Genomic DNA, 27,731 nt, shown 5'->3' with positions numbered 1-27,731 from the left:
CTCCCCCTTCAAATCTTTATGTTTCTGGCAAATTGATCAATTTTCTGTTTCCCAAACTCTGTGCCTTTTAATGACTCTCTCTCCCACGTCCATGTTTTATAGTACATTCTCTCATCTCAATTTCTTACAATCTTTAGCTTTCTGCAAGCTTCAAACTGGTTTTATCACCTATGGAGAATCCTCCTGATCCCTGTGCCTCATGGACATACTTATGTGTATGTATAAATATTACAAGCTTTTTCTCCCTAAGAGGAAGTTTCTGGAGAGTGATGTCTGACTGGCAGTCTCTTTTTTTGGTGTTTCCTCAACCCCCTAATAGAATGAATGCACTTAGCAGGCACTTAATAAACACCAAAATTAAAATGTTTGCGTGAGCACAGGCAAATTATTTGCTCTCTCAAACCTGTTAGTTTCCTTATTCCTAAAATGGAAGGTGCCTTTCAGTTCTGAATTCTACCAATCAGGGCGCTTGAACACAAGGTTACATTCTATTGGGGGTGGGGAGGAGGGAAGAGCACAACATGTACACGTCTAGGTATGTAACAAAATACACGGTGACTGTTTTGTAGGTAGGCACTTAGAGATAGGAGAGACAGGCAAAGCTTCTTGTGGAAGGCTCCATTCGAGCCTTTTGAAAGCAAAGCGTTTCTAAGAGACTCAGGTTAGGGAAAAGTATATTCCGGCTATTTTGCAGTGCAAAGAAAGGGAAATGAGAGCGTACGAGGCTGGGGCGTGAGGAGCGGGATGGAAGATAACAAACATAACAAGCTAAGAAAGACAGGCTGGAGCACATGCTGTAAAATGTCCAGTTTTCCCTCGTGAAGGGACATGAAACAAATAGTCAAGAATGGCTTGCTTCTGTGCTCTCAGAAAGGGGCCACCGAGGAGCACAAGCAGGGGTCTGCGCTCAGAGGCTTCGGCCAATCTGGCATCCCCGGAAATGTGCTCTCTAGGTTCGCAGACTGCCAGCGCTACGAAGGAGAAGCAGCACGGTGCGGGCCCCAGGGGCTTCGTTTACCGTAACTCATTTCCGGGGCCCGGAGCTAACACGCGCTAGAGCTCCTCGCGGCGAAGTCAGGAAGCCGAGGCGGGACATCTTCTCTTTCACGAACTGGCCGCCACGACCCCACGCAGAAAAGTTCGACCTGAAGAGATCTCGCGAGACGGAACGGGATTGCTTCCTCCCGGCATTCCCCTCGGTTACCGCCGCTGTCGCCGCCGCCGCCGCTGCCGCCGCCGCGGCTTGTGGGAGGGGGAAGGGAAGGCTATTTGGCTGGTTGAAGGGGGGTGGGGGAAGGAGCGAGCGAGCGGAGCGGGGCGAGCGAAGCGGAGCGAAGGGCGGCCATGTTGGGAGAGAGGCGGCTGCAGTAGTCGGCGGAGCGGGCCGGGGCCGAGGCCAGGAGGGCCAATTTGTAGTGGGACGGAGTTGGGGGTGGTAGAGGAGCGGCGGCAGCAGCGGCGGCAGCGGATCGACCTCTCTAAGGATCCTGCCCGGGCTCCGGGGGCGGCGGGGGCCGGGGCGGCGCCATGAGTGGAGGGACCCCCTACATCGGCAGCAAGATCAGCCTTATCTCCAAGGCGGAGATCCGCTACGAGGGCATCCTATACACCATCGACACGGAGAACTCCACTGTGGCCCTCGCCAAAGGTACGGCTGGGGACTACGGGCAGCGGGTGGGCCGGGATCTGCATTCCCGCAGGGAGGTGAGAGGGCGGGAGGACTCGGCGCTTCGGCCTGCTCCCTCAGCGTCTTGGCCCAGACCTCGAGGCCGGGAGCCGGGAAACCGGCCTGCCTTACTTCTCCGGCCGCGCTGCCGCCCGGCCTTCTGGGGGGGGGGGGGGGGGTAATTGATTTTGCAGGGGCCTTCTCACCGGCGGCCTCACCCACACAATGTGACGCTGACTCGGGGTTTACACGCGCAGGTTCGAGTCCGCGAAATCGGAGGGCGCAAGAGTTGCCTTTGAGCTCCCTCCCCTCCCCCGATCCCGGCGAGGCCTAGGCACAAAAGCCACTCGTTGAAACAGTGAAATTACAGGGGGTCAGCGTGGGGGTAGGGCTTAGAGGAACTCGCTGTAAGAGTCACCAAAAAACAGTCAAAGATGATCTCCGAAGCCCCAAACAGGTTAAAAAATACTGCGATATTGTCCCCAGAATTCACAAAACAAAAAGTGGGGATGTTTTTAATTTTTTTTCCTTTACAATAAATTTAATCTCTTTTTTTTATAACTTTAATATTATCGCTAATTTCTTGTGTCGATCTCGTTAGAAGTGTATTTTGTATTGCCAGTGAGAAATATTTTAACGTCATGTAATTTTAAGAAAATAGGAAGTGTGCCAAGATTTAATGTAATTTGTAGGTTAAAGGATCAAAAACGGCTGTAAATAACACAGTTTGAAAAGTAATATTTACCTGCTAGACCAGAATAGTTTCAAAAGCTTATGCAGTGACCTATTTAGGGTGTGTATGTACTACTACTCTGAACAAGACTGGAGTTCACCTAGCTCTCTAAATCCATTTCTGTGTCGTGGAAAGAGTTGAGAGTTGAGTCTAAGATAAATGTTGAAAAAGCAGACCTGAATAGACAGTGTGGTAATAATGTGGATCTTTGTGGTGCCTTGTGATTAAAAAGGGGGAAGTTCTGAGCTGGGACGTATATGAGACTTGTCCTACTGGTAGCGTTCAGCATTGCCACAGGATGTCTGGTTTTTGTTTCCTTTCACATGTTTTTGCTCCTTAGACTGGAAGAAAGAAGTGAAGAGAATAAATCTATTCAGGTCTTTTGGCTTATAGACTCTCATGACAAAATTGTAAATTAAAAAGAATAGCATGATGAAGCAGGTAGTGATCCAATTTTTTTCCCCTAACATTCTGTCTCAAGTCCTGGAGGAAAAGGGCATTAATTGAGTGAGGAAAGATAAAAGTTACTTTTAAAATAAATTTACTTGGTGTAGTTAACTTTTAATTGAACATGCCTTTAGAGTTGTAGAAGCTGAATAAAGTTTTGAAGTTCAGAAAAACCCTCTTAGTTAATACATTCTATTTCACACTGATCAAAGAGTAAAAATATTAGTATTAGCTAAGTTAGTCCCTTTTCAGAATACCTTCCCAGTCACTGTTGAAAGAAGTATATTTCAGAACTTGTCTGTTACAGTAAGAGACACACTATATATCACTGTATAAGGAACACAGTTTGATTCCTACTGTGTGTTATAAACAGATTCATAGGGTGGCAAAAGTTTTGCTGTTGATTCATTTAGTTAGTTTTAGTAGTCTTGTACTTTTATTCTTAGTTAAGTTGTTCGTGTTTTAAAGTCACTCTTTAAAAAGCAAATAAATTCCTTCCGAGAGCAAAAGTAACACAAGAAATAGAAATGTATCATAAAACTGTCCTTTTCTAGGTGAAACCATTGTGTTATTAAAACAATTATCTTTTTCAAAAAGGTCCTCAGGAAAATAATAATTAACTACTATTGAATGCAGTTTCTGATTAGACAGCAGAATGCTTGCTAGGAATCCTTCTGGTTCACATATGGTGTATTTATTGCTTCTTTGGAAAGACTTCTGACCTTATACAAATTTACTTTGTTTTTACTTTCAGTGTTTTGAATCCTTTATATTTATGCAGTTTCCATATTTTACTGTTCTACACTTTTTTGGTAATTACAAAAAAGTTATCACATACATAATTGAGAAACATCAACTGAAAAATAATTTCAAATTAGAATATTACTCTGATTTATATAGCACCTTTTGAAAAAATACTGTGTTCACATTAATAGGCCTTGAGGGATTAAAAAAAAAGGAAATTTCCCAGTCTTCATTATCAGCAACTTCCTTCACCTTTTTCCTTTCTCAGTTCCCACCAAAAAATGATCTATAAGAATGTATTTGGTTAAAGCTTGAACCTGACTTTTTTGCATTATGCCAAAATTACATTATCACAACTCACATTTTTCCCTGAATCAGCAATCATTCTTCAATTGAGTTCTAAACAACCTAAGATAAGGTTCTGTGCTGTCTAAAGTAAAGATACATTTTTTGTTGCTTTGTTAGAAACTTTATGTGCTTAGATTCCTACCCACATATAAATTTTTCTTTGTATCTTAACAGTTTAGAATTATGTTGTAATTGTACTTATGGTTCTGCATAAAAATTTTATAATAGAAATTCATTCATTTTACATGTATAACTACATTTTTTTCTCAAGTAAATGATTAAGAAAATGATTTCTTAATGTGTGTCAGAGGGTTTTGCCTTTATGAAAAGAAATCAGTTTTATCAGCTTTGCAAAAAATAATTAACTTGTTGCAACTATTTCATGGAGTCATTGAAATCCAATTCTAGTTAGCAAAAAAATCCCAATAGAGATCTTCATATTTTAAATCTAATGGTTTTTTTTTTTTTTTTTTTTTGGCATGTTCCAGTTTTAATAAATTTTAAAGTATGCTGGTTTGATCATTTGACATTTGGAAATTCCACCTATTTCACAGAATTCCAGAGAATTTCACAGTTGGAAGGGACATAAGGTCATGTAGTTCAACTACTAACAGAACATAAATCTCTTCTCCACCATACCAGATAACAGATTTTTCAGCATTTGCTTGAACACTCCAGAGAAGGGAAACCTATCATCTCTGAGGTCAGCCTATTCTACCCTGTTTTTAGCACCAGATGCTAGGGAATTTTTCCTGAAATCAATCTTAAGTCAGCTTCTTTGCAACTTCCACACATTGCACATAACTTTGCCCTCCAGAGAACAAATATAATCCTCTTTCCATGTCACATCTTTGTATATCTGAATATGGATAAGGAAATTGTGGAGTTTTTTTTAAATAGTCGTGTAAGAGAACGTTAGCAAAATAAATCATTTTTAGATACTCAGAATAATTTTAAAATATCAAAATATACAGTACAGTGTAGTTTTTTAAGACTTTAAATCAGATTTGTTACTGTACTGTGCTGGCATTCAGTCAATCAAGTCAACAAGCATTTGTTAAGATATTTTCCAAATGCTAGGTCCTGTGTTTAGTGATGGGAATAAAATAGCCAAAAAAGAAAGAAAGAAAGAAGTGGTCTCTGCATCTTGAAGAATTGAGGGGTTCTGTAAGGTAAGAGGTGATGGAGTGCATTCTTGTTAATGTACTCAAAGGCCTTCAGTTGAAAAATATGAGTATGTGTGAAAAAAAGAGGAGTCCAATTTGCCCTTACCTGAAAATAAAGGAAGAAGAGTAATACGTATTATGAGGCTAGCTTCTTTAGTCCTTGATTCTGTAAGTGGTGACTGCTAATCATTGTATCAAACATGGAGGTATGACCCTTCATAACAAGTTAACAATCTTATCTTGTTATTACTTCAAATGTATTTTAAGCTGTTTCAGTATTTGTATTATAAAGGGTGTTGCTATTTAATTTTAGGTCATCTAATTAAATTTTTGTTTAAAATTTATATTTGGGAATTTCTTTAAAACATGTTTTATTTCTCATGGTACTTTTAAGATCAGTAAATATTGTCCTCTCTATTTTTTACTCCTGGATTGGTATTTACTGAGTTAATCTTACATCTAATGTGTAATCAATCACACGTCTGTAGCAGAGGAAGAGATTTTTTTTTTCCCCTCAAGAGATTTCCAGGCTTTTAGAATAGGAACATTTTATCTGGCAGATTTGCATCAAGTCTTTTATACTTTAATATCAAGAGAAGCATTTTGTAAGCTTTTAAAGTGCTACCTAAATATGATTTATCTTTTTAACATTTCCAAGTTCCATGATTTCAGTGGTTTGGATACTTCTTTTATTGCCCTGTACCACAATCTCTCAGTGCCTTAGGAGGTGGTGGGAGGTGTTGCTAGGCAGACATCTTCTGTTAGGTAGCCAATTTTCTGGTGACTGACATCTCCTTTCTCTCAGATGACACAAATAAAGCCATCTCAAATCAGTATTTGAAGCTTTTCTAGGTTAAGTGCTTGTGCTCCCCTAGCATACATGGCCTTTTTGAATATCCATTCCCTTTCACTGTGCAACATCCAAGAACTTCTTTGACATTTTCTATTCAGAATACCCACCATCAGATAAACACCAAGTAAATGATACTTTGTTGTCCATATATAAAGACTATGACTAGGTTTCACATAATAGCTTTGTCTGCTTAAAATTCTCATAAAAAGTTATGTAATATCTCAATGACAACCCAAAAAACTTTTGTAGTCAGGTAGGTAGTTTTCATTTGATTTAGATGTTATCAGGTAATATAAATTATAGTGTTTTAATAATGTAAAAGGAGAGGCAGACATATTGGTTTTTTTTTAATTAAACTTAAAATTTAAATGCCTTTTTAAAAAATATTTGTTTTTCTGAATTTAAGAAATACCAGAACAAACACATCCCAATATACAAAATAGAAAATAATAAAATTATATGTGAAACTGTATGTCTATTGCATATCAACTTGTTTAAAAAAAAACTATATACTAAATTTAACATACTACTTTCAAAGGCTTTTTTATGTTCACAGTTTTTATGACTAGTTGATAGCATGCAAGGATTTGTGATTTTATCCAGGATACATGATTATGAATATGAGTATTCCATTAATGAATATTATAACCTCTTTATGAATTACTGGTATTGAAAAAATTTTACATAATAGCCAGCTTGCTCAATGGTATTGACCTCTCCAAACTTAATCAAGCTGGTCCTTAGACAATCTTGCAGTGTTTTGATTTTTGAAGTCTGGCATCTACCCTAGCGGAACCTACTAGAATTGGCATGGTCTTCTTCACCAGGAGGAGGATTTTAATTGAGGGGCAGCAGGGACAAGGCATGTAGTATAGAAGTAGTAAAACTGGTAATCATAGTAATATTCCTGGGACTGTCATATGGAGTTTATGTTCATTTATACAAATTTTAAGGTTTACAAAGATAATATTCAATCCTCAAAACAATAAGTTTGGTATTAGAAGTATTGTAATTCTCATATCAAGTGAAACTGAGTTTCTGAGAGAATATCTTCATTATTTCTTGACTTTGAAAGCAGCCGTTAGACTTAGATCTCTAATAGCTCCAATCTCTGCTCAAATTTCATATTACCAGCTACTGCATACCTGTGATCTTTACTAACAGCATGACCATGGATAGGCAAGTCACTTGATCTCCCTGTGCCTTGGTTTCCTCATCTGTAAAACTGGAGTAATACTATAATATCTACACTACACATAGAATTGTTCTGAGGCTCAAATGAAATGTCTCATTTTTTAAAAGTATATGTTAATTGTTATAATTCACATTTACACGGCACTTTTATGGTTCATAAAGCTTACTATTATCATCATTTTGAAAAGTGAGGAAATAAGGTTCAGAGAGTTTATAACTTCCTTATGATTTGGATTATGTAAGTTCAGTTTTGAAGATTAAACTCTTACTATTTTGTCTAGAAAATTCAAGATAAAGTGACAAGACAATGTTTTGACACAAAATGTTTCATTGTTTTATTATTTCTTATTCTTAGAAGTTATCAATCCCTCAAATTAAGGCATTTGTGAAAGAGTTTAAACAAATACACTGATATTACCTGAAAAGTTTTTTAAATAGTGACTTCCTTCCCTTCATCAATAATAGCATATAATTTTAGTACCAAAAAAGTACTTTAAAGACCATATCTTCCAGCTGTGATTTAGTATGAAACGACTGAGCACACATGGGACAGTTATAATTACTAAATCCTTCCAATCATAGAATACTACCACTGGGGAATATATTTCTTGTAAGCATTGTAATAGGGATAAGGGGAAGGTTGCACATAAGTGAAGTTTAGAGATTAGACCACCCATTCAATTAAAATAACTTTTAAGTTTCTCCTAGTCTAAAACACAGACTATTAGTTTGAAGTGTTTATATGGGTAAAGTCAGTATGATTCATTCTTACTCTGGTAAAACACTTAGGTTGCCATTTCATGGAAAAATAAGAGAGAGCCAGGTAACTTTCACAGTAGATAAAGGTCTTAATTGATCTGGACTCCGGAAGACCTTACTTGAAGTCCAGACTCAAACTTATTAGCTGTGAGCAAGACTCTTAACCTCTGTCTGCCACAGTTTTCTTATCTGTAATATAGGGGTAATAATAATTATAGTCGTCATTTATGTAGTATTTTATAGTTTGAGAAGTACTTTAAAATGCACTCTAATTTTATTCTCACATCAATTTTGAGAGAGAGGTGCTATTTCCTTTCCCCATTTTACAGATGAGAAAATGAGGCCAACAGAGATAAAGTGACTTGTCTATGGTCAGAGATAATTAGGTGTCGAAGCCAAATTTGAATGCAGGTCTTCCTGACTGTGCTCTAAGAAATGATGAAGGCAAAAAAAAAAAAAAAAAAAACCTGGACAGACTTACATGAACTGATGTTGAGTGAAGTAAGTAGAACCAGGAGAACATTGTACATAGTAACAGCAACATTGTATGATGCTCAACTATGATCGATTTAGACAGCACAATGATCTAAGACAATTCCAAAAGACTTCTGATGGAAATGTTATCTACATCCAGAGAAAGAATTCTGGAGCCTAAATATAGATTAAAGGATATGTTATTTTCACATTTTAAATTTTTTTAGTTTTTTTTGTGGCTTTGTTTTTTTATTCTATTTCTTCTTGTATTACATGGCTAGGGTAGAAATATGTTTACATGATTGCACACGTATAAGCTATATTAAATTGCTTGCTGTCTTCTTGGGAGCAGGAAAATGAGAGAGGAGACAAAAAAAAATTGGAACTCACTATCTTATAAAAATGAATGTTGAAAACTATCTTTACATGTAATTGGAAAAAATAAAATCCTATTTACTCCCCCCCCCAAAAAAAAAATTATTAGTTTTCAAAATCAAGACATTTGTGATGGTTTAAACATTGATGTCAGCTGTCAGATTGTTTAAGCACTGTCCTCCCTCCCTTATCATTGATAATGATGGAATTTTAGAACTGAAAGAGACCCTTAAAGATCATTTAATTTACCTGTGTCTTCATTTTACAGGTGTGGAAGCTCTCAAAGAGAAAGCTTTTTGCCTAAGGTCACATAGTTCATTAGCATCAGGCTTGTAATTAGAACCCAGCTGTTTAAATCTTTTAAAGAGCCTTGCTTTATAACAAAGAAAAAAAAGTAAATTCCGTAAAACTACAGAGCAATTACACTAACCTATGCAGTATTCCTTCCTCATGGTATTTTGAAGTCAATTCCTCGTTGCAACCTGATTGATTGTTAAATTTTCATCGTGAGTATTTATCCCTTGGAAATTGGTTTGACTTGTTTTGTTGATTATCTGGACTTAAGGCAAAGGAGAAGACTTTAAAGTGTTTCCTATACACTTTCTTTTTCCTGGAGAGCCAGTTGTTAAACATTGACATCTCTTCCCATAATCTCTCCAAGTAGAATGGGAAGATGTATTCTTGAATCCTCCTTCCTGTGCCAAAGTTGGCTTTTATAATTACACAGCATTCTTTTTTGGTTTTGTTTTTTCCATTAACATTGTCCTTATGTATCTTCTTTTCTGGGTTTTTTGAACTTCACTTTTATATATCCCACTTAGCAGTGGGATCATTGAATCAAAAAATATGGACAATTTATGACCTTTGTTAGCATAGTTTGATGTTTCTTTCCAGAAAGGTTTAGCCAATTCACAGCTCCTCTCCTCTCCATTTTTGTTCTAAAGGATCAAAATTTCAAGGAAAATAATGAAAATTAAGGGAAATTGGAATGTAGCACTTCTAGTGGAAAAGGAAGTTTGTTCTTTAGCAGGTGTCTTACTCTTAGGAAATCACTTAATCTTTGTGTGCTTATTATATGATTTGCTTAATTGACTATTGGCATGTATCAGAGGTCATAAAAAACACTTCCAGAAAAACAACTTAAAATTCCTTTTAAGACAACACTTTGTATGGTTACTTGACTCAATGACATTTGCCATTAGCCCTTTTATCTTTCTAATGTTTTATTGAGAGACATCATGGTCCAGTAAGTCAGGCTAGCATAGTGGAAAATCCTGACTCTGGGGTCAAGATAATCTTGGGTTCATAACCTGCGTCCAACACTTATTATTAGCTTGGTGTTCATGAAAAAAAAATAAGTTTTTCAGCTTGAGTTTCTTGTTTGTAGTGCCTTTTTAAAATGTTCGTTGTGAATGCTAAATTAAATATTGTATGTAAAGTTAGATACAAGCCTTAAAGCAGCATATAAATTTCAGCTCTTGTTAATAAGCTTCTTAATCTCCATCATCCCAAAAAATCAGACTAGAATTTCATGAGAGCAGATTCATCCACTCTGAAACATAGTAAGAGAAAATATCTTTGGCATTAACCTTGAACTTTAGCAGTACTCTGACACTGTTTTGTTTCTACAATTCTAAAATCGTTATGTTAAAAATCTTCTAAATAAAACAAGGCAAAATTTGTATAGAGATAGTTGACCTCAGAGTTAGGAAGATTTAGATTCAAACCTCCTATAGCATTGCTGTTATTTTGGCACCAGCTGCTTTTAGGTAGCTTAATACATTAAGATGACCTTCTATTCTTGCTAACTGACTTGGTAACTGACTTGGAAGCCAACATCTTGGAGTTGAAATGACTGTAGAACACTAGTACAGACTCCTGACTGTAGCATCTTCTGTATTTTAGTAGTCTACCAGGATCTAGGATACCATAGGAGCTTTCTTACTGTTTAATTTTATCCATAAAAATCTTTGAATCAGAGCTTCTAAAAAGTGTTCTTCATTCCATTAGGATAATCTTTAATTTAGAACCAAGAGTAAGAAAGAGAAGTTTAACAGATGGTTATTTTACTTACTTTCTAAAGATAGTTTGTCTCACTCTGGAATGAACATATTTACTGTCTCCCCTTCCCCCCCAAACAAAACAAAACAAAACATGCACTTTTAAGCAAATTTATTCTCTTAGCAAAGGGCCTTTCTGAGGTATATATACAATATAAAACAACAAACATTTATTGCATATCTTGTGCAAGAGCACTGTGGTAAAATGCAAAATATAAAGATGCAATCTCTACTGAAAAAATCCTCAGTTTAATAGAGGAATAAATTTCAAACACATATAGCTCCACGCAATTACATGGAAAAATTCACTAGAGAGTTACAAAACAAAGCTTTCTTTGAGGTTTGAAGGTAAAGTGATTATCAGGCTATGGGATCATAAAATGTTTCATAGAAGAGGTGGCATTTGAGTTGAGTTTTAAAGAATGGTTACAAATTTAAAATGTAACTAGAAGTTTTTGAAATGGGATGTTTACATGTTTTTTTCAGGTTTGAAATATTTTAATCAAGTAAGTAGTATTCTTTGTCACAGCATGTATCAACATTCCTCTGACCCTTCCATCTCCTCATGGTAACATGGGTGTAGTGGATAGAGGGCTGCATTTAACTTCTGGATGGACTGTTTTAATTCCACCTGAGTTACTTACTAGCGATTTCTGTCCGTGGGCAAAACACATTCCTCTCTAGGCCTCAGTTTACTTATCTGTAAAATCATGGTGTTGGGCATAGTGACTTTTAAAATCACTTCCAGCTTTTAATCTAAATCTGTGATATAAGTTTTGTTTCTGCTTGCTTTCTCCATTTCTTTTCATCCCTTGAAATATTTTATAATTTTACTGTTTTACTGAAATTGGTCTCTCTGAGGTCACCAATTTTTTTTTTTTGTTTGTTTTGTATTCGACATCAAACATAAGAATTTCCTTATGTGTAGAAAAAAAAAAGTGGCCTCTTAATTACTGAATTTCTGGATTTATCTTAGTTTTTAAGTAATTTTGTTTCATTTGATACTGTTGACTGTTCCCCTCTACTGGATATTCCTTTCTCTTTGAGTCCATGCCACTACCTGCTCTAGTCTCTTTTCTTAGCCACTCTTTCTAGTGTAGTTCATTTTCTTCTTTCTTTCCCTTTAGTACCACCTTCAAGTTTTGATCTTAGTCCTGTTTTCTTATCTCTATATGCACATCTTCCTTGGTGTTCCCTGTTCCCATGAATCCAGTTAGCACCTCTGTAGATAATTGCATCCCAAATTTATATCTTGCCCATCATCTCTCCTAGAGTTGTGCCTCCAACTGGACATCTCTACCTAAATATCCCATGGTGTCATGAACTCAACACGTCCAAAATTGAACTCATCTTCCTTCTTAAACCTATTGTCATCCTCCCAACTTAACTGTTGCTGTTGATAGTACCATCATCCATCTTTTAGGCTAGAAACTTTGGAGTTTGTTTTACTCTTCCTTTCCATCAGTCTTCCACATCTAGTCAGTTTGCCTTATTGAGTTTTCTTCCCTCTACAACATCTCATCTGATCTATCCTTCTTTGTAGAAGAATTTCCCAACTAATTACTGTTTTTCACACGGCTGTCAAAACAGTCTTCCTAGTACACAGGTCTAAATGCGTCATACTCTTGTTCAAAAATCTTTAGTGATTTCTTTTGCCTCCTTGATAAAATACAAGAATATGCTATTTAAGGCCTTCCACAATCTGATACAAACCTACTTTTCCAATTTTATTTCACATTACTCATTACAAAATGGAAACATGCTATAGTTAAAAGAGTACTGGATTTGAAATTAAAGATCCAGGTTCAAATCCCAGCTCTGCTACATGCTACTTAAATGATCTTGGACAAGTCACTTAATTTTCCTGGGGCTTAGATACTCATTTGTAAAATGTGAGGGGATTGAATTAATGTCAGCTAACCATTAACTAGTTTTATGTGCCAGACAGTATAGTAGATGATGAAGATCCAAAGACAAAAATAAAATAGTATCTTCCCTCAAGGAATTATATTGTATCCGAAAAACAAGTTGTATACCCATAAACATGTACAAAGTGATTATGGTACAATTTGGGGTGGGGGAAAACTAATAGTTTAGAAGAGCCTTGCATATAGCAGGTAAATTTTAAATTTAATTAAATTGAGTTGCATTTAAGATGGCAGCATAAAAAGATGCAAAGAATTGTTCTTCAACAGTATACTTCAGTAATGCTATATAGGAAGCATCTGATCAGGAAGTATAAAGACAAAACGTTTGTGAGCACCTCCTGCCAAAGGTTTCTTCCCACCAAAAACAAACAAACGAAAAGCTAAAAGAATTAGCACTGCAGGAGAGATCCAGCTAAGACAGATGGCATAAACTCAGATGGACAGATTAAAAAATTGAAATAATGTTCCAGGAAAGATGGAAGACTGGCACTGCCTCATCCAGAGATAGCCTGGATTCTAAACCTAGAATGTAATAGTGTGTGGAATGTAAAGCCAGTAGCAAGAAGTCAGAAAACTAAAGTTAAGACTAAATAGTTAGGATCTTACTTCCCTATTCAAGAAAGAGTTTTAAAAAGTGGGGGGGGGGGGGGGGAGAGAGAGAGAGAACACTTAACTGCATCCCAGAATACCAAATCAGGAATTGAGTCTGGAAGTATGAATAAATAGAAGAGGACACCAAATACTACAGATATGTAGTATGGCTCATGAGGAAAAGCCATAAGAAAATAATTTTAAGTCAAGCAACCTCAAGAGAAAACTAAATTAAACTTAAAAGTTTGGTTGGAAAAATCTCAAAGAAAAGCAAGAAATTTTAAATAGTATGAGTTCTAGAGCACAAAATTCTTTACCATTTTTATTGCATGGAATCTTTTGCATCTAGTGAAGCCTATAAATCCCTTCTCAGAATATTTTATTGCTTGTATTCATAACTAAAGGAAATATCAACTTTCAGTGAGAGGTAACTAAAAATAAGGATGTGGATTCATACCCCTTCCTCCGCCAAATGTGCAGACTCCTTAAAATCTATTCACAAGTCTATGAAGTATGGGGGAGGCATCCCTGTTCTAGAAAAAATATCCTAGAATAAAAGGTGGAAAACCTTGCCTGAGTAGTAGAATCCCTGGGAATTAGAATAGACCTATTTAGGAGCAAAAATGTGTTAGAGAACAAAATAGATGAAGAGGTGAGAGGAGCAGTCATTAAATAAGCTTTAGTCTTAAGTGAAATGGATAAAGAAGAATTGAACACAAAGATTTTATAAAAATACATGAGAATTCATAGAGAACTGAGGAGGATTTGGGAGGATAGGAAACACTTAGAATAATAAAGAAGGAAAATAAGCTTCCTGAACTTGAAGGAAGAATGAGTGATCATAAAAACAATTTGGTACTGGTTTAAAAAACAGAAAAGTTGATCTGTGGAACAGCTTTTGTTCAATCATTTCCTGCTCTTTGTGACCCCATTTGAAGTTTTATTGGCAAAGGTGCTGGAGTGGTTTGCTATTTTCTTCTCCAGATAATTGTGCAGATAAGGAAATTGAGGCAAGCAGGATTAAGTGACTTGCCCAGAGTCACATAGCTAGCAAATGTCTGAGGCATGTTTTGAACTCAGGAAGGTGTCTTCAGGCCCAGCTGTGCCACCTAGCTGCCCAGATGTGAAACAGCATGCAGAAGTAAATGTGATTACCCAAACTCAGGCTTTTGGATAAGGAGTCACTGTTCTGTAAAAACTGGAAAATAATGAGAAAGAAATCAGATTTAGATTAGTACTTCACATATACCACAATAGGATCTAAATAGATACATGACCTTATAAAGTCACAAATTGGAGGGATGAGAAAGGAAATAATTTTCACAAGCTAGGAGAGGAATTCTTGAATAAATAAAAGATGAGAGAATTGTGGGAGATGAGATGAACAATTTTGATTACATATGATTGAAAAGCTTCAGTACAAGTGTAGTTAAAATTAAAAGGGAAACAGTTTAGGAGGGGGGAAATTTTTTCCCTCAGTATTTTATTTTTCCAAATACATATATAGTTTTCAACATTTGTTTTTTAAAAACTTTGATCCTAAGTTTTCTCCCTCCTTTCCTTACTTCCCTCCTCTCCAAGACAGCAAGCAATCTGATATAGGTTAAATATGTGCAGTCCTTTTAAACATATTTCCATATGTCATGTTGTGTAAGAAAAATCAGACCAAAAGGGAAAAGAAATCATGAGAAAGGTTTTTTAAAAAGTGAAAGGTTTTTTAAAAAGTGAATGTACTGTTTCAATCTACATTCAGTCTCCATCTTTCTTTCTCTGGGTGTGATTAATATTTTCCATTCCAGGTCTGTTGGAATTGCCTTGAATCACTGCATTGTTGAAAATAGTTAAATTCATCACAGTTGATCATCACCTAATCTTGTTGTTACTGTATACATTGTTCTCTTGGTTCTGCTCACTTCACTTAGCATTGAATTCAAGGTCTTTCCAGAGTTTTCTGAAATCAGCCAGCTCATCATTTCTTATAGAACAACAATGTTTTATTACCTTAATATACTATAACTTATTCAGCCATTCCCCAACTGATGAGCATCCACTCAATGTCCAGTTTGTTGCCTCTGCAAAAACAGCTGCTACAAATACTTTTGCACGTGTGGGTCCTTTTCTCTCTTTTTTAAAATTATCTCTTTGAGCTACAGACCCAGTAGCGAGACTGATGGATCAAAGGGAAGGTACAGTTTGATAGTCCTTTGGGCATCCAAATTGCTCTCCAAAATGACTGGATCAGTTCACAACTCCACCATCAATGCATTAGTGTCCCAGTTTTCCCATATCCCCTCTAACATTTATTATCATCTTTGACCATCTGAGAAGGGGGAAGTGTTAAGACAATACTAATTAAGAGTTGTCTTAATTTTCATTAATCAATAGTAATATAGAATATTTGAAAAAAAAATCTTTGGAGTAAGTTTTTCTGATACAGAATTAATATCCAAATAATGAATATCCAAGAACTGTAGACTCTTGTTTTTTATTTGAACTGCTGTGTGTGTTTGTGTGTGTGTGTGTGTGTGTGTAACACAAAAACATTCCTCAATACATAAATGATCAAAGGATCTGAGAGACAGTTCTTTTTTTTTTTAATAACTTTTTATTGACAGTACATATGCATGAGTAATTTTTTACAACATTATCCCTTGCACTCACTTCTGTTCTGATTTTTCCTTTCCCTCCCTCCACCCCTCCCCTAAATGGCAAGCAGTCTTATATATGTTAAATAAGTTATAGTATATCCTAGATACAATATATGTGTGCAAAACCGAATAGTTCTCTTATTGAACAGGAAGAATTGGATTCAGAAGGTAAAAATAACCTGGGAAGAAAAACAAAAATGCAAACAGTTTACACTCATTTCCCAGTGTTCCTTCTGTAGGCGTAGCTGATCCTGTCCATTACTGATCAATTGGAACTGAATTAGATCTTCTCTTTGTCGAAGATATCCACTTCCATCAGAATACATCCTTATACAGTATTGTTGTTGAAATATATAATGATCTCCTGGTTCTGCTCATTTCACTCAGCACCAGTTCATGTAAGTCTTTACAAGTCTGAGAGGCAGTTCTTAAAGGAAAAAGTCCAAGCCATGAAAAACCATTTCTTAAAAAAATCCTTCAAAATAATAATGATAATGAGTGAAATGCAAATTATATCAGTGCTGAGGTTCCACTTGTTGTACATCAGATCAGCAAAGCTAACAAAAGAAACTGACCATTATTGCAGAGGTTATGGGAGGACAGGTTCACTGATATACTTTTGATAGAGCTATGAATTAGTTCAGTGGTTTTGGAGAGCATTTTAGAACATTGTTTCAAAGGCTACTCAGCTCTTCATAGTATTTCAACCAGCAACTTATACCCCAAGACAATAGAAAAATTAAGAAAAGGATCCATCTGTTTATTCCAAGAGAATAACTCCAGTGTTTTAAAGAAAAACAACTTTGAAAGACTCAGTAACTCTGATTTGAATTTATTTTATACTTTAAAAACAAACAAGCTATACTAATCTATTGCTAGAAAGAAGTAGTAATAACCAGTGTTCCCGGCTTGATGCCTGATGAAAGTAATCATCGATTTACATCAATGAGTTTAATTTTCTGGTGCTTAAAGGAAGCATTCAGTGTCAGGGCCTCAAATGGCAGGGAGGTTGTTGAGGACAATGTGTTTGCTCTGCATTATTTGAGCATGTGTGTGACTTGAAATGGTAGCTATAAAAGTGTAGCAAAATATAAGAGCATAAAATATTTCTAAAATTTATCAAATTTGAAAGGTTAAGAGAGAGACAGAGAGAGAGATTGGAGATAGGAAGAAAGAAAGAGAAAAAGAGGAATTGGTGTCTAATTGGATTTTCCTTGAGGCAGCTATGCAGCCCAATGAATAGAGTACTGGACCTGTAATCAGAAAGATCTGAGTTTAAATGTGGTTTCACACACTTGCTAAGTTTGTGACTCTGGGCAAGTCACTTAACCTCTGCCACGGAATCAAATGGAGGTGCTAATAATAGCATATATCTCTCTGATTGTTGTGAAGGTCAAATTGAATTAATATTTATAAAGCATTTAATACAGTGCCTGGAGCATTATAAGTGCTTTTTTTTTTCTTCCTTTCTTTCTACTACTGCCTTATCAACATTTATTGGGAAAGGAAATGAAAATGCAACATGGAAAACAAGTTGTATACATTCATCAGCACCTAACTCATTTTTGATAGGGGGGAAAAGCATATGAAACATAATTTTAAAATCAAAACCAAACACAAAGTAATAAAATGATGCCACATTCTAGGATAAATAAAAAATGGGTGTTATCTTAATAAAGAAGTTTATAATATTAAAAAATATGAAGAGAAGCAGATTATTTGCTTTTTTTTAAAAATAGCTTTTTATTGACAAAACATCCATGGGTAATTTTTCAACATTGACCCTTATAATAATTGACCCTTCTTACAGAACTATAATATTCCATAACATTCATATACCACAATTTACTCAGCCATTCTTTAATTGATGAGCATCCATTCAATTTCCAGTTTCTAGCCACTACAAAAAGGGCTGCCACAAACATTTTTGCACATACAGATGCCTTTTCCTTCTTTAATAATGATATTTACATTTAACCAGAAATTGGAATTATGATGCGTGAGTATGGAACATTGAACAGAACAATTTACTTGGTAGCTCTTTATTTTAAAAAACCAAAAAGATATTATTTAATATTTACTTAATAGCAATTGATTAATGACTAATAGCAGTCAAACTTCCATAATGAATCTTTTTTAAAAAAGAAGAATATAATAAAATCCCTTTAGAAGAGATTGGAAAACAAAATCATTGTGCACCATTTTTTAGTAATTTATCTTTTAAAAATTTGTCCAAATCTTATTCACTTTACCTGCTTTGAATATTAACAATTGAAACTTCTTCTATTAATATTTTTGACCACAGTTGTCTTTATTTTTTTTAATGGTATTTTATTTTTCCAAATACATGCAGAGATGGTTTTCAGCCATTCACCTTCATAAAACCCTGTTTTCCAAATTTTTATCCCTCTCCTCAAAACAGCAATCTGATAAAGATTAAACATTGGCAATTCTTCTAAACATATTTCCTTATAAGTATTGATCAGGGAAAGAATCTCAGAATTTGTTAGCCTTGGTAATTTTACTTTTTGAAGGAAAAAGTTAACCTTTTTAAAAAGTCTACTTTGGAGTTTTCATTTTCTGAAAACCTTGGACTCTTTAGGGAAGAGAAAAATTATCACAGTTGAATCCCTGAACTTACTAGTGGAGAGGATTCTATTGCTGTTTCCATTAGCTGCATTTTACTGCATTTGCCCTTTCCCTACCTCTTGGGACTCCTGACTCACCAGAGATTAGAGGTAGGTGGAGGAAGGGAAACATAATAGAGCAGGCAACCTACCAGGAAAATCTTCAAGTTTTACTAAGAACCCTTGTACTTCAAACTGATAGGTGGGGATCTCTGCCTTACTGTATGGTAAAGATAATTAAGAAGAATCTTCTCCCTGTCCCTGTCATTGGTTATAAAGATAGATCTCAATGTGAGGGATTTTCAGCTTTTTCTTGGTGCGAGGGTGTGTGGGTTTATATATATAGGTACTTTGACATTAATATCAAAACATATTAGCACATCATTGTAAGGTTAATTTTTCAAATAAATTTAATCTTTTGTATGTCACCTCCATATCCCAGTGTGACAGTTCTCTGTCATCCCCACACAGACAGAAATCAAAGAGTAAAAGAAAGAAAAACAGTTCATCAGACATAATCAACACATTGAAAAAGTCTAACATCATATAATGTGTAATATACCTGTAAAGAAGAGAGTAAAATATACTCTCATGTATCTTCCTTGGGAATTTTGTTGTGATGGTTTCTCTTTTCATTTACATTGTTGTTGTCATTGTGTAAAATGTGTTCTTGGTTTATGTACTTAACTTTGCCTCAGTTTTATCTAAGTCTTCCCAATCTTTGAAGTTATCCTATTCATCATTTCTTACAAAACATTAATATTTCTTTATATTTCTTCTGCCATCTTCACTTAGGAATTTCTTCTCTTTTAAAATTCATTTAAGCTATATTTTCACCTAATCAAGAATCTAGTAACTAATATCTACCAGGATATTCTCTTTCCTTTCTCAGTGTGTTCAGTACTTGACTCATAATCTTTCTCTACCCTAACCCTGCCCTCAGACAAAGGGCTTTCTATTCAAGCTCCCTCAAGTATTCAGACTTACTTCCAAGTTCCTCAGTCAAGTCAGTTTTCAAGATCTGCTCCTCCACATTACCTTATCTGCAGCTAGAGAAGTTCATACCCCAGATCTTGTCATTGCCTGCCAGTGTAGGTTCCATATCTATTAACTCCATATTTTGTTTAGTCACAAATTTTATCTGGCCTACAACTCATCTATTTTTTCTCCTTTTCATCTTCTTTTCCAAGCTTCACATCATTCCACTAGCTACATTCATTTCTCCCATCATTTCTTGGTAAATCAGTTCAGTTCTATATCCGAGTTCCTTGCCCACTTGTCCTATCACCAGTTATGCCTTGCCTACTGCCTCACCCCCAACTTTGGATTTCTCCCACTATCTTTCTTCTTTTCTTTTATTCATGTGATTCAGAACCATACTGGAAAAAGTCACAAAATCAGGCTAATAGTGTCTATTACAAATTTATCACATAATATCATCTGGGCCATTACTGCAACAAGGCTTTTTTTTTTTTTTTTTTTTTAACACCTCCCTAATTGATTGACTCTCCCATTCAACCTCAATAGCTGTTCCAAACCTCTTCATCTCTTGTCATCTCATATAACATTTCTTTGTTTCTTCCTCTTACTCAAGAGCCTTTCCTCACCTTTCATCAAATAAATTGAGGCTATTGTACCAAGAGCTCATCATCTAATCGTAACATTCAGAATTTTTTCCCCATTATCTCTTCCTTTACTTTTGTCTCATTAAGAGATGGCCTCCTTCTCCTTGGCAATGAAAATACCACATGCAGCCTTTTTTTTTTCCATTTTTAATTCTTGAAGAGATTTTACCCTCTATCCATAATTTCCAGTCTGTCACTTATCTTCTCAGTATGTCTGCCATATCCTGCCCATTCTATCTCCACAGTGTTTTCCACATCCATTCCCTTCCCTTTTTACACAGCTACATACAGGTCTTCATAACCTTTTGCCTGATCTTTTACACCTCCTGATTGGTCTCTCTTCCTCAAGTCTCTCCCAACCCCAATTTCTCCTCCATCCAGCTGCCAAAGCACCTCAAATGCATAAGTCTGACCTTGTTACTCCCTATTCATTCAAGTCCTGTGAATCCCTGTTGCTTCCAGGATTAAATATGAAATCCTGTTTGACTTTTAAAGCACTTCACAGTTGGTCCCCTTCCTACTTTTCCTGTATTCTTATTTTTAGTCTACTTTACATACTCTTTGATCCAGTGATGTTAGCCTTTTTATTGTTCCTTACATACTTAACTCATTTACCAGCTCTGACTTTTCATTAGGAGTCTACATTCCCAGAATGCTATTCCCTACTAATGGCTTCAAAAAATACCTGCTATTTAGTCTGAATGTACATATGTACATTCGTATGTACATAGTTACTGCATGTTTCTCCGTTAAAATGTAAGCTCTTTGATGGCAAGAAATATGTTGTCTTCCCTTCTATCTTTAGTGCTCACATAGCACAGTATTTGGTACATAGTGTTTAATAAATGCTTATTGAATAACATTCATATATCTCAATTTGTTTTTCCTTTTTCCATTTGATTGACATCTACTTTTTTTCAAGTTGTTGCCTACAAAAAGTACTGTTATACATAGTTTGGCTTTCAAAGAAGCATTTCTAATTTAAAAATGTGTCCCAAGATTGCATAGGGTATTCAAACAGACCCTGGAATATTAGCTGTCGGGGATGTTATAGATAATTACAGCATTGAGTAAAGGACTAGATCACCCATAAATTACTTTATAACTTTACATTCTCTGAATGAGGCATAAAATGAATAAGTTTGGCAAATTCTCATTCTCATTTTCAGGATATTCCAAAGGATTTTCACAGCAGGGTAAGCATTTTTTTCCTATCAAAGTCCACAAACCTATGAGATGGGAAGATCAAGCAAGCAAGGATCAAAAGTAGTAAAAAGTATTTTTTAATTAAGTATAAAGCATTCATCTCATCTGCTTTTTAAGTTAAGACCAATCCTAAAGTTATTTAACAAATGCTGTAAAATACGTTTATTTCTTCATGTATGTAGTCAGTTGAAATAGAGGAAAGAAACAAGGCAACAAGGGGGAGAGAACAGAGCTGTTGGAGACACATGCAAGGAGAAAAACTTTTAAAAATTATGTTTGAAAGTTATTACAGAACAGCAAAATAACTGTTTGGACATGTACACTTATATTGTATTTAATTTATACTTTAACATATTTAACATGTGTTGATTGGTCAACCTGCTATCTGGGGGAGGGGGTGGAGGGAAGGAGGGGAAAAATTGGAACAAATGGTTTGGCAATTGTCAATGCTGTAAAATTACCCATACATATGCATTTGTGTATCAAATTTTCAACAAATAAAAACTTCATTATAAAAAAAATTACCCATACATATAATTTGTAAATAAAAAGTTATAATAATAAAAAGAGCAAAAAAAAGAAAGTTATTACAGAGATGTTTGAGTTTTTATTAAGAATTACATAGAGCTTAGGGGTTCTGTTTAATGGGTGATATTAATCAAAGGATGAAAATTATCTTCTTATCTCCCTTTCTGCTATTTTATTCATCCATTGAAGAAAAATTAATGACCATGTACAATGCATTGTTAGGTTGAGGGGGAAGGAAAGAAGATACAAAAGAGAAACAACTAAATCTCACAGTGTATAGAGCACTGATTCCTGGAGTCAGGAGGATCTTGAATTCAAATTTAGCCTCTGACACTTTTTAGTTGTGTTGACCCTAGGCAAGCCACTTAACCCCAATTGCTTACTTAAATGCATACACTTAAATAACATCATCCCCATCTTCATTTCTTCTCTTCCTCCTTCTCTCCCCTCTCCCCCTCCAAGAATTGGAGAGAAGAGGATCTCAAAACTTGGAAATATGAAGGAAGAATGTTCGGTAAAACAGTAATAAATCATTTTTTCTACAGACTTGGGGCACTCAGAAGGAGAGACTTTGTCAAAGGTGTCAGAGGAAGCTATTTGGCATGTTAATTGTAACTATAGACATTTATGTAGTGTTTTAAATTTTACATTATCTTATTTGAGCCTTACAACATCCAATGAGATAGGTGCTGTGGGAATTTTTAATCCCCATTTTACACTATGAGAAAAACGAGGTCTCAGAAATGATCATTTATCTATGGTTACAAAGCTAGTAATAATCAATTCTGGGATTTGATGGGATGGGGATTTGAATCCCTGTCTTTCTGACTCCATCATTCTTATCTATTAGATTATATCAGTGTTCTCATCTAACTTGCTTATATAGCCTGAGCAAAAAATGGCAAAGGGAGACATCTGCTAATCCCTGTCAGATTCCTCTTTGTAAAAATATCAAATCTTTTCTATTTAAGGAAAAGGGTCTGGTCTTTTTTTCAAAGTTTGGTTTTACTGAAAACTATTCTCTCTCTTCTCATTTAGCTATATACAAAGTAGAGAGATACCATTTTAAAAAAACACTTGAAGACACCATTTAACTTCACTTATTTGTAAATTCATCTGACCCTCTAGAGCCAAAACAGATTTGTTGAGCCCAGCATTATCTTAATTTAAGCTGATCCCCTATCAATGAGGTAAGAAGGATTGTAAATGGAGGGGTAAGTTTCTGCCCTGCTCTTGCAGCTTTTTTCCTCTTTGTCTTTAAAATATGTTTTGTTTATTTTTGGCTTTTTTTTTTTTAAGTTCCAAATTCTCTCCCTTCCTTAAACCCTTCCCCCAGGCACTGAGAAAGCAAGCATATGATAACAGTTTTGTGTATGAAATCATCCAAAACATATTTCCATATTAGCTATGTCACAAAAAAGCAATAAAAAGTGAGAAAATTATGTTTCATTTTGTACTCAGAGTTTATTCGTTCTATTCCTGGAAGTAGATGGCATTTTCACCTTGAGTCCTTTGGAATTGCCTTACATCATTGTATTGATCATTATAGCTAAGTCTCTTACAAGTGCTCATCATCATAAGATTGCATTTACTGTGTACATTGATCTGGTTCTGCTCACTTCACCTTGCATCAAGTCATATAGGTCTTTGCAGATTTTTCTGAAACCATTCTGCTCATTTCTTTTAGCACAACAGTATTCCATTACTTGTATACTACAACTTGTTCAGCCGTTGATGGTCATCCTCTCCAATTCTTTGCCATTACAAAAAGAGCTGCTATAAATATTTTCTTACGTGTCCTTTCCCTTTTTGATCTCTTTGGACTAGTAATGGTATTGCAGTGTTAAAGAATATTCATAGTTTTATAACGTTTGGGGCGTGGCTCCAAATTTTCCAAAAAACAGTTAGACTCAGTTCACAACTGCATATATGATTCATTAATGTATCTATTTCCCTATATCCCCTCCAACATTTGTGATTTCTGATAAATGTGAGGTGATAACTTAGAGTTGTTTTAATTTGCATTTCTCGAATCCATAGTCCATAGTGATCAAAGCATTTTTTTTCCTTATAACTATACATAGCTTTGAGTTATTCATATCCTTTGACTGTCACTTTAGGAATAGCCCTTATTTTTATGAATTTAACTTGGTTCCCTGTATATTTGAGAAATGAGGGCTTTATCAGAGAAACTTGCTGTAAATTTTTTTTGATCTTGTCTGTGGTACATTTTAGTAAAATGTAGTTTCCAGGTTTATTTTAATTAGATCTATTTTTACTTTTGCTTTTGTTTGAGATCATGATTGCTAGCCCTGCTTTTCTTACTTCAGCTGAAGCATAATAGATTCTTCTATATTTAGCCCCTTATTTAAACTGTGTTTCTTTCTGTTTTAAGTGTGTGTCTTGTACATAACATTGTTGGTTTCTATTTGCTAATCCGTTTTATTATTCAGTTCTGTTTTGTGGGTGAACTCATCCACTAACATTCACAGTTTTGATTACTATGTATTTCCCTTGATCCTATTTTCTTCATTTTAGCCTTCTCTTTCTTTTTACAATGTCTGTTCTCAAAGTTCTGTTTTGCTTCTGACCGCTGCCATCTTTAATTGGCCTTCCTTTTTATCATACCCCACCCCCTTTCTCTTGTCCCTTTCTCCATTTATTTCTCTGATGGGTAAGAAAAATTTCTGTACTCAAATGAGAGTGTGTGTGTGTGTGTGTATACGTACCTATATTTTCTTTCCTCTTTCAACCAATTCCAGTGAGAGTGAGGTTGAAACTCAGCATATTTGGATTGGAGACATAGTCAGTGTATTCAAAACACTCCTAGACAATTTACTAAGGATGATAATTTTTTAGAATGAGGGAGAATAGGTGGCTGGTGAACAGGTATCAACAAGTTTGGCTGATGTAATCCATTACATAGAAGAGACCCTGGCAACCTGTTTATGGAGAGCCATCATGATGTTCAATATACTTGGGAGAAATATGGAGCATGCATATAGACATCCAGTCTGTTAATAATGTTGTGAAGAAAAGCCCTTGAGTGGCAGTGTAGTCAAAACTTGGGCGGATCAAAAGGTACTAGTGTACTAGGGTTTTTGATCTAACTTATCTTTTCTTCCTGGGTACTGTGAGAGAAGAGACAGTCAGGAGTGTTTTGAATACATTGACTATGTCTCCAATCCAGAACAGCCCTCTGGGGTCACAGAATTTCCAGTGTCATACAGGAAGTCTCAAAAATATTAATGTGATACAATCAAATACAGTTCCCATATACAGGTAAAAACATGTTTTCCCCAAATATAAAATTATGTAGATCTAACAAATAAAGAACATTTTACAAAATTTGCCAAAGATAATTGTTTGTTTAATACTAAATAAGGCCTTTCTTAGTATTTGAAATGGCATTCTCCAACTCAAATGCAATACAAAAAAGAAAATCAGATTCCCAGCTCAAAGAAAGACCTGGTATTTATAGAGCCTCCCAGATTATCTGGCTCTCTCCCGAAAAGAAATTTAGGATCTGGAGTTTACTAGAAGTCACCTCTTTACTTTTGCTTTAGGTGACAAAGCAATCCAATTTGTCTTGATATCTACAAAGTGATTCTGGATTTCATGGGCTTGGTGAGCTTCATCCTCTCTTTTTCCACGGATCCCTCATTCTCATCCTCCTATCTCTCAACTTATATAATGGGTTCGATTATAGAGTACCTATAAAAGAAAAGAAAATTAAGCTTCTCACCTCAGAAGAAAAGTCGAGTTCCTAAATAATACCAAAGTTAGTGTCTTTCCCAAAGAAGGACCAGTTGTCCTGAGTAACTCATTCCAGTTACCTGGGGTCTGGACAAAATTTTCTAAATGTCAAAATGAGTTAGAAAAGGAAATGGCAGACCACTATTGTTTGTTTGTTTTTTGGGAAGGCAATTGAAGTTAAATGACTTGCCTCTAGGGTCACACAGATAGTATGTTAAGGGTCTGAAGTCAGATTTGAACTCAGGTCTCCCTAATTTTAGGACCAGTGCTCCATCCACTGTGCCATGTAGCTTCCCCAAACCACTAGTATTTATACCAAAAAAATCCCAAATGGAGTCATGAAAAATTAGACATCATTGGAAAAACAACTAGAATTTCTGAATCTGCTAAAGAAAAATTGGCATTTTTTCCCTTTTTGCCGTATTATATGGGTGGAAAAATACTGGGTAATTTTCTATATAGGGTACTCCAAAATTTCTATAGGGGTCCCTGTTTCATAGATAATTCTCTTAGAAATCTGGGCGTTTTTTTCTCTGGATATTTATTCCAATAGCCCCAAAAATTTCCATCAATGGATCCCTAGTACTTCAAGAAATACTCCTGGAATTCCAAACTCATCATTGAATAACAGGTCAAGTAAACTCAGGTCAAATAAGTCCTGAATGAGGGCATTTCGCAAGAAAGAGGATTAAACACTTTAAGTAGATTACTTGAGGTTTCCAGACAAGCAAGCAAACCTTACCCTTTGGACTTGGAGGGCATGTCATAGTAAGGCAAGCAATGTTGGTCTGCTTAAAATGCAACAACAAAATAGAACTTTTTTCTCCTACCAACCAGCATTCAGTGATGCCAAGACTTATTTCTTTTCTTTTCTTTCTTTTTTTTTTTTTTTTAATTTAATAGCCTTTTATTTACAGGTTATATGCATGGGTAACTTTACAGCATTAATTGCCAAACCTCTTGTTCACATTATTTTGTTTTTTACTAATCAGATAATTTGGGGAAGATATGCTTGGGCTGTGAAATGCAAATGAGGATTCCTTTCTCACTTTCACATTGTGAAAAAGAGACCAAAAAAGCTATTGGGAGTGAAAACAAACCAGTCAAACATCTTGGTGTGAAATAAAGCACTGAACTTGGAATCTAGGGACCTGATTTGAAATCCCATGTCTGTCATTATCTCTGCAACCTTGTTTGGTTACTTTTTCCAGGCCTTAATTTCCTTAACTATAAAATAACAGAGCTAGCCTACAAATAATATGCACACTACTTCTATAAATTGTATTAGCTACCAAGTATAAGTAGTGGAAGTCAGTCATTTGAAGTACTGGTTGAAGTTAAATTTGCACTGAGTATTTAATTATTACTCCTTGAAAAACTGTCACTGCTCTTCTACTGCTCAAATCCTTAGATCTGTTCCCTGCTCTGGAGTCAGGCATCCAGAGCAGCAATAGTTAAAAGAAGGTATTTTCTCAGCTTCAAGAAGATTAGATCCATCAAACCAGAATTTCTCTAGTCCTGTTACAGAGTATCAAAGTATTATTATCTAAGGACAATCAGAAGAAAGATCGTGTGAAGTAAAAAAAAAAAAAAAATAGGGTAAAAAAATGAAATAGAAAATTCAGCCTTTCCAGTATTTGACATGGACCCAGCAGCCTCATCTTCCCTACTTGAGAAATGAGTCTATCATCATCTAAGGACATTAGACATTTTCAAAAAGAGCTAATCGTATGTTTATATCATAGGACTGGGGCATCAACTTCATTTTTTTTTCTTATTACTTAGTGAAATACCACATTAGTTCAACAGAAAAAAATAACAAGCAGAATAAAGAGATTGGGGAAGGAGATAGGAAGAGAAAAGAAATATAACTAAGGGGGAGAAAGAGCTAAAGCTGACCATAGAATTAGTATTATTTGTGCCAGCTGTGTTTTAACCTCAGTTTATATATTAGGAATAGTGACATGTATATATAGAGAGAGCATTTTCCCCTTCTGAACTTT

General features: G+C 35.5%; 1 protein-coding gene and 1 long non-coding RNA gene across 3 annotated transcripts in view; one reads left to right on the top strand and one right to left on the bottom strand.

Annotated features, from left to right (window-relative positions):
* The first annotated feature begins 1,172 nt into the window (after positions 1 to 1,172).
* The window catches only part of LSM14A (LSM14A mRNA processing body assembly factor), a 50,480-nt gene continuing 23,921 nt past the window's right edge, over positions 1,173 to 27,731 (top strand). For both annotated transcript variants that reach the window (XM_031954365.1, XM_031954363.1), the window contains exon 1: positions 1,173 to 1,648. In XM_031954365.1, coding sequence (XP_031810225.1) covers positions 1,528 to 1,648 — 121 coding nt within the window. In that variant the 5' untranslated portion in view covers positions 1,173 to 1,527. The remainder of the gene's footprint in view (positions 1,649 to 27,731) is intronic.
* Positions 25,327 to 27,731, bottom strand: part of LOC116421745 — a 38,524-nt gene continuing 36,119 nt past the window's right edge. The window contains exon 4 of the long non-coding RNA XR_004232249.1: positions 25,327 to 25,686. This is a non-coding gene — a long non-coding RNA (uncharacterized LOC116421745). The remainder of the gene's footprint in view (positions 25,687 to 27,731) is intronic.

This window comes from Sarcophilus harrisii, chromosome 2 (genome assembly GCF_902635505.1).
Source record: "Sarcophilus harrisii chromosome 2, mSarHar1.11, whole genome shotgun sequence".
Classification (NCBI taxonomy): domain Eukaryota; kingdom Metazoa; phylum Chordata; class Mammalia; order Dasyuromorphia; family Dasyuridae; genus Sarcophilus; species Sarcophilus harrisii.
This window is presented reverse-complemented; position numbering and strand designations above follow the sequence as displayed.